The sequence below is a fragment of the Salmo trutta genome, chromosome 1 (genome assembly GCF_901001165.1).
Source record: "Salmo trutta chromosome 1, fSalTru1.1, whole genome shotgun sequence".
Taxonomy (NCBI): Eukaryota; Metazoa; Chordata; class Actinopteri; order Salmoniformes; family Salmonidae; genus Salmo; species Salmo trutta.
This window is the reverse complement of record NC_042957.1, coordinates 865,512-874,110: the sequence shown is the minus strand read 5'-3', so window position 1 is coordinate 874,110 and position 8,599 is coordinate 865,512. Positions and strand designations below refer to the sequence as shown.

The 8,599-nt window shown below is 47.9% G+C and overlaps 1 protein-coding gene across 1 annotated transcript in view; it reads left to right on the top strand.

Moving 5' to 3' along the window:
* The first annotated feature begins 941 nt into the window (after positions 1-941).
* The window catches only part of gareml (GRB2 associated, regulator of MAPK1-like), a 30,955-nt gene continuing 23,297 nt past the window's right edge, over positions 942-8,599 (top strand). The window contains exons 1-2 of the mRNA XM_029774587.1: positions 942-1,216; positions 6,308-6,448. Coding sequence (XP_029630447.1) covers positions 1,102-1,216; positions 6,308-6,448 — 256 coding nt within the window. The 5' untranslated portion in view covers positions 942-1,101. The remainder of the gene's footprint in view (positions 1,217-6,307; positions 6,449-8,599) is intronic.

Genomic DNA, 8,599 nt, shown 5'->3' with positions numbered 1-8,599 from the left:
AAGTAGAACTCAGTAGAAACAGGTCTGAAGTAGAACTCAGTAGAAACTGTAGAACTCAGTAGAAACAGGTCTGTAGTAGAAACAGGTCTGAAGTAGAACTCTGTAGAAACAGGTCTGTAGTAGAAACAGTTTGGAAGTAGAACTCTGTAGATACAGGTCTGCAGTAGAAACAGGTCTGTAGTAGAAACAGTTTGGAAGTAGAACTCTGTAGATACAGGTCTGCAGTAGAAACAGGTCTGTAGTAGAAACAGGTCTGCAGTAGAACTCTGTAGAAACAGGTCTGCAGTAGAAACAGGTCTGCAGTAGAAACAGGTCTGAAGTAGAACTCAGTAGAAACAGGTCGGAAGTAGAACTGTAGAAACAGGCCTATAGTAGAAACAGGTCTGCAGTAGAAACAGGTCTGCAGTAGAAACAGGTCTGTAGTAGAACTCAGAAACCAATGACCTATATAAACCCTGGATTACTATGTATTGGCCATTGAGAGCCTTTTTTAGCCACCGGTCGGCCATATTGTCTCTCCCCAGTAGGAGCAATCCTCCATAGGAATGAATGGAATTCTACAGTATTTCAATAAAATGTTGCAAGGAGAAAATTACCTGTATTTAAGTATTTTTTTTGTTGTAATAGGGGACAGTACAATTAGCAATCTTGAAAAATTCGACTTGAAGGAAAATGTCATTTTTGTTTAGCTCACATACTGTATAATTTCTAAGTATTCATTAAGGTGTATAATAGGAACCAGGGCTGATATTTAGATTCCATTAGACCGCTTCCTCGCGAGGCAGTCGGTTTCAGCCTGTCACTTCTCCCGGCAGAGCTCATTCAGTAAACAACCGGCCTGGAGGATCTGCTGGAGTCAGTGATTGGCTGTTCGAGGGGAGGGAGTGACGCTTAGAGAGAGAGATGGGAGGAGGAGTAGATGTCCACAAGAAGAACAGGAACAGAGCTCCCTAGTTTCCCCAGCCCACACCTTCCGTGCACTTTCTCTCAATTCAACTTTCTGTCTCTCTCTCTCCAAAAAATGGTGAGACTGAGCAGAGAGCTGCACCATCCCGGACCTCTCCCAGTGTGGGGTGTGATGACGTAGTGTCAGTATGAGATATGATGGAGAAGCTTTGGACCAGCCTGTCGGAGGTGTCTTGGAGCGCCGTGTCGGTTCCGTTAGATGCTGTGGTCAGTAAGGTCCGCCTGCCCTGTCTGGTCCGCCTGGCGCCTGGTAAGACCTTCGAGGACACACCTCACTGACTCCTCTATCCTCCCTCTATCCATCCTTCTCTTAGCCTGCTACACCATCTTCTCTATCTTAACACAATATTCCTTCCTAAACACTAAACTGTCTCTATAACAGTGTTATCCTTGTGGAGAATAATAATGATTGATTGAATTCGGAGAGTTTGGAACGGGAACTGGACACTAAAGAAGAATCAGCACTGGATGAAAATAGTTTATAAACGTGTAAACGTTTGGGCAGGTCTACTGGTATGTAGACGACTCGGTCTGTAAAAAAGATGACTTGTTGCAGCAGCTTCAAATTAACCCCTCGCGGTAGCAAGTCAGTTATTTAACAGTTTGGCCAAACCACCACAAAGTGTCTGTTGTGTTGCTAAAGTCCTGCTCTGCTTTTCATATGTAAATTCTGTAATCTGCCGGTGAGTGTTCTGAATACTAACGAGCAGCGCAAGGAAACCGACCACCAGGTTTGAGGCATTTTACACTGGACAAAAACCGTGCCCCCACCTCCCTATGACTACAACCCCCCAAGGTACCATAGATCTGACTACACCCCCCCATGGGCCATATATCTGACTACAGCCCCCCATGGACCATAGATCTGACTACACCCCCCATGGACCATAGATCTGACTACACCCCCCCAAGGACCATAGATCTGACTACACCCCCCAAGGACCATAGATCTGACTACACCCCCCATGGACCATATATCTGACTACACCCCCCATGGACCATATATCTGACTACCCCCCCATGGACCATAGATCTGACTACACCCCCCATGGACCATAGATCTGACTACACCCCCCATGGACCATAGATCTGACTACAACCCCCCATGGACCATAGATCTGACTACACCCCCCCATGGACCATATCTGACTACAGCCCCCATGGACCATATATCTGACTACACCCCCCATGGACCATAGATCTGACTACACCCCCCATGGACCATAGATCTGACTACACCCCCCATGGACCATATATCTGACTACCCCCCATGGACCATAGATCTGACTACACCCCCCATGGACCATAGATCTGACTACCCCCCCATGGACCATAGATCTGACTACACCCCCCATGGACCATAGATCTGACTACACCCCCCATGGACCATAGATCTGACTACACCCCCCCATGGACCATAGATCTGACTACACCCCCCCATGGACCATATCTGACTACAGCCCCCATGGACCATAGATCTGACTACACCCCCACATGGACCATAGATCTGACTACACCCCCCCATGGACCATAGATCTGACTACAGCCCCCAAGGTACCATAGATCTGACTACACCCCCCATGGACCATATATCTGACTACCCCCCATGGACCATAGATCTGACTACACCCCCCATGGACCATAGATCTGACTACCCCCCCATGGACCATAGATCTGACTACACCCCCCATGGACCATAGATCTTACTACACCCCCCATGGACCATAGATCTGACTACAACCCCCCATGGACCATAGATCTGACTACACCCCCCCATGGACCATATCTGACTACAGCCCCCATGGACCATAGATCTGACTACACCCCCACATGGACCATAGATCTGACTACACCCCCCCCATGGACCATAGATCTGACTACAGCCCCCCCATGGACCATAGATCTGACTACACCCCCCAAGGTACCATAGATCTGACTACAGCCCCCTAGGTTTACATAGATCTGACTACAGCCCCAAAGCTACCATAGATCTGACTACAGCCCCCTAGGTACCATATATCTAACTACATCCCCTAGGTACCATAGATCTGACTACCCTCCTAGGTACCATAGATCTGACTACACCCTCCTAGGTTTACATAGATCTGACTACACCCCCTAGGTTTACATAGATCTGACTACACCCCCTAGGTTTACATAGATCTGATAACCCCCCTAGGTTTACATAGATCTGACTACCCCTTAGGTTTACATAGATCTGACTACACCCCCTAGGTTTACATAGATCTGACTACACCCCCCTAGGTTTACATAGATCTGACTACCACCCCACTAGGTTTACATAGATCTGACTACACCCCCCCTAGGTTTACATAGATCTGACTACACCCCCCCTAGGTTTACATAGATCTGACTACACCCCCCCTAGGTTTACATAGATCTGACTACAGCCCAACTAGGTTTACATAGATCTGACTACAGCCCCCTAGGTTTACATAGATCTGACTACACCCCCTTAGGTTTACATAGATCTGACTACACCCCCTAGGTTTACATAGATTTGACTACCCCCCTTGGTTTACATAGATCTGACTACACCCCCCTAGGTTTACATAGATCTGACTACAGCCCCCTAGGTTTACATAGATCTGACTACACCCCCTAGGTTTACATAGATCTGACTACACCCCCCCTAGGTTTACATAGATCTGACTACCCCCCCTTGGTTTACATAGATCTGACTACACCCCCCACTAGGTTTACATAGATCTGACTACCCCCCTTGGTTTACATAGATCTGACTACACCCCCACTAGGTTTACATAGATCTGACTACACCCCCACTAGGTTTACATAGATCTGACTACCACCCCACTAGGTTTACATAGATCTGACTACCCCCCCTTGGTTTACATAGATCTGACTACACCCCCCACTAGGTTTACATAGATCTGACTACAGCCCCCTAGGTTTACATAGATCTGACTACACCCCCTAGGTTTAAATAGATCTGACTAAACCCCCCCTAGGTTTACATAGATCTGACTACCCCCCCTTGGTTTACATAGATCTGACTACACCCCCCACTTGGTTTACATAGATCTGACTACCCCCCCTTGGTTTACATAGATCTGACTACAACCCCCCTAGAATTACATAGATCTGACTACCACCCCACTAGGTTTACATAGATCTGACTACACCCCCACTAGGTTTACATATTACCTTTCACCTGTACCTTCCCCTGGGCAGCCACACCTCTCACCTGGACCTTCCCCTGGGCAGCCACACCTCTCACCTGGACCTTCCCCTGGGCAGCCACACCTCTCACCTGGATCTTCCCCTGGGCAGCCACACCTCTCACCTGGACCTTCCCCTGGGCAGCCACACCTCTCACCTGGACCCCCTGGGCAGCCACACCTCTCACCTGGATCTTCCCCTGGGCAGCCACACCTCTCACCTGGATCTTCCCCTGGGCAGCCACACCTCTCACCTGTACCTTCACCTGGGCAGCCACACCTCTCACCTGGACCTTCCCCTGGGCAGCCACACCTCTCACCTGGATCTTCCCCTGGGCAGCCACACCTCTCACCTGGACCTTCCCCTGGGCAGCCACACCTCTCACCTGGACCCCCTGGGCAGCCACACCTCTCACCTGTACCTTCCCCTGGGCAGCCACACCTCTCACCTGGATCTTCCCCTGGGCAGCCACACCTCTCACCTGGAACTTCCCCTGGGCAGCCACACCTCTCACCTGGAACTTCCCCTGGGCAGCCACACCTCTCACCTGGAACTTCCCCTGGGCAGCCACACCTCTCACCTGGAACTTCCCCTGGGCAGCCACACCTCTCACCTGTACCTTCCCCTGGGCAGCCACACCTCTCACCTGGACCTTCCCCTGGGCAGCCACACCTCTCACCTGTACCTTCCCCTGGGCAGCCACACCTTTCACCTGTACCTTCCCCTGGGCAGCCACACCTCTCACCTGTACCTTCCCCTGGGCAGCCACACGTCTCACCTGTACCTTCCCCTGGGCAGCCACACCTCTACCCTGTACCTTCCCCTGGGCGGCAACACCTCTCACCTGTACCTTCCCCTGGGCAGCCACACCTTTCACCTGGACCTTCCCCTGGGCAGCCACACCTCTCACCTGGACCTTCCCCTGGGCAGCCACACCTCTCACCTGGACCTTCCCCTGGGCAGCAACACCTCTCCCCTGTACCTTCCCCTGGGCAGCCACACCTCTCAACTGGACCTTCCCCTGGGCAGCCACACCTCTACCCTGTACCTTCCCCTAGGCAGCCACACCTCTCACCTGTACCTTCCCCTGGGCAGCCACACCTCTCACCTGTACCTTCCCCTGGGCAGCCACACCTCTACCCTGTACCTTCCCCTGGGCAGCCACACCTCAAACAAAGAAAACAAGGGGTATAAAGAGGAAGCCAGGAAGCCAATCTGTTAATTAATCAATCCGTTAACAAGCTCTCAATGAATCAATCCGTTAACAAGCTCTCAATGAATCAATCTGTTAACAAGCTCTCAATGAATCAATCAGTAAACAAGCTCTCAATGAATCAATCTGTTAACAAGCTCTCAATGAATCAATCCGTTAACAAGCTCTCAATGAATCAATCCGTTAACAATCTCTCAATGAATCAGTCCCCTAACAAGCTCTCAATGAATCAGTCCGTTAACAAGCTCTCAATGAATCAGTCCGTTAACAAGCTCTCAATGAATCAATCCGTTAACAAGCTCTCAATGAATCAGTCCGTTAACAAGCTCTCAATGAATCAATCCGTTAACAAGATCTCAATGAATCAATCAGTAAACAAGCTCTCAATTAATCAATCAGTCCCGTAACAAGCTCTCAATGAATCAATCAGTCCCGTAACAAGATCTCAATGAATCAATCCATTAACAAGCTCTCAATGAATCAGCTTGTTAACAAGCTCTCAATGAATCAATCAGTCCCGTAACAAACTCTCAATGAATCAATCCCCTAACAAGCTCTCAATGAATCAATCCGTTAACAAGCTCTCAATGAATCAATCCGTTAACAAACTCTCAATGAATCAGTCCGTTAACAAGCTCTCAATGAATCAATCCCCTAACAAGCTCTCAATGAATCAGTCCGTTAACAAGCTCTCAATGAATCAATCTGTTAACAAACTCTCAATGAATCAGTCCGTTAACAAGCTCTCAATGAATCAGTCCGTTAACAAGCTCTCAATGAATCAGTCCGTTAACAAGCTCTCAATGAATCAATCCGTTAACAAGCTCTCAATGAATCAATCCGTTAAAAGTATCTGAATCAAGAGCACAGTAATTAGGGAATGAGTCACGCGTGTGATGTTTGACTTGTGTATTTGTGCGTCTCCAGGGGAGAGCGTCGAGGGTCTGTGTGAGGATGATATGGTGTTGCTCCACTCGTGTCGTCAGTGGACAACCATCACCGCTCTCTCTCTGGAAGAAGGACACTACGTCATCGGACCCAAGATAGACATTCCTCTGCAGTACCAGGGTGAGAACACACACACACACACACACACACACACACACACACACACACACACACACACCTCTACAGTACCAGGTGCTGTCTGTCATCTGTGGATCAGTGTTCTGTCTGTAGCTCTTCTCTGATTGGTCCGTGTGTTTCCTGTGTTAGCTCATCTAGTCCTCTGGAGTTGGGGGTGTGTTATGGAATTTCTGTATTTATTTAACCTTTATTCAAAAATACCTTACAGTGAAATGCTGAATACAACAGGTGTAGTAGACCTCACAGTGAAATGCTGAATACAACAGGTGTTGTAGACCTTACAGTGAAATGCTGAATACAACAGGTGTAGTAGACCTTACAGTGAAATGCTGAATACAACAGGTGTAGTAGTCCTCACAGTGAAATGCTGAATACAACAGGTGTAGTAGACCTCACAGTGGAATGCTGAATACAACAGGTGTAGTAGACCTCACAGTGAAATGCTGAATACAACAGGTGTAGTAGACCTCACAGTGAAATGCTGAATACAACAGGTGTAGTAGACCTTAAAGTGAAATGCTGAATACAACAGGTGTAGTAGCCACACAGTGAATTGCTGAATACAACAGGTGTAGTAGACCTCACAGTGAAATGCTGAAAACAACAGGTGTAGTAGACCTTACAGTGAAATGCTGAATACAACAAGTGTAGTAGACCTCACAGTGAAATGCTGAATACAACAGGTGTAGTAGACCTCACAGTGAAATGCTGAATACAACAGGTGTAGTAGACCTTACAGTGAAATGCTTACAAGCCCTTAACCAACAATGCAGTTTTAAGAAACTACCTACAAAAATAAAAAATAAAAAATAAGTCAGAGATAAGAATAAGAAATAATTAAAGAGCAGCAGTAAATAACAATAGCGGGGCTATATACAGGGTATTACGGAACAGAGTCAATGTGGAGGCTATATACAGGGTATTACGGAACAGAGTCAATGTGGAGGCTATATACAGGGGGTACCAGTACAGAGTCAATGTGGAGGCTATATACAGGGGGTACAGGGACAGAGTCAATGTGGAGGCTATATACAGGGGGTACCGGTACAGAGTCAATGTGGAGGCTATATACAGGGTATTACGGAACAGAGTCAATGTGGAGGCTATATACAGGGGGGTACCGGTACAGAGTCAATGTGGAGGCTATATACAGGGGGTACCAGTACAGAGTCAATGTGGAGGCTATATACAGGGTATTACGGTACAGAGTCAATATGGAGGCTATATACAGGGGGTACCGGTACAGAGTCAATGTGGAGGCTATATACAGGGTATTACGGTACAGAGTCAATATGGAGGCTATATACAGGGTATTACGGTACAGAGTCAATATGGAGGCTATATACAGGGGGTACCGGTACAGAGTCAATGTGGAGGCTATATACAGGGTATTACGGTACAGAGTCAATATGGAGGCTATATACAGGGTATTACGGTACAGAGTCAATGTGGAGGCTATATACAGGGTATTACGGTACAGAGTCAATGTGGAGGCTATATACAGGGGGTACCGGTACAGAGTCAATGTGGAGGCTATATACAGGGTATTACGGTACAGAGTCAATATGGAGGATATATACAGGGTATTACGGTACAGAGTCAATGTGGAGGCTATATACAGGGGGTACCGGTACAGAGTCAATGTGGAGGCTATATACAGGGGGCACCGGTACAGAGTCAATGTGGAGGCTATATACAGGGTATTACGGTACAGAGTCAATGTGGAGGCTATATACAGGGTATTACGGTACAGAGTCAATGTGGAGGCTATATACAGGGGGTTACGGTACAGAGTCAATGTGGAGGCTATATACAGGGTATTACGGTACAGAGTCAATGTGGAGGCTATATACAGGGGGTACCGGTACAGAGTCAATGTGGAGGCTATATACAGGGTATTACGGTACAGAGTCAATGTGGAGGCTATATACAGGGTATTACGGTACAGAGTCAATGTGGAGGCTATATACAGGGGGTACCGGTACAGAGTCAATGTGGAGGCTATATACACAGGGGGTACCGGTACAGAGTCAATGTGGAGGCTATATACAGGGTATTACGGTACAGAGTCAATGTGGAGGCTATATACAGGGGGTACCGGTACAGAGTCAATGTGGAGGCTATATACAGGGG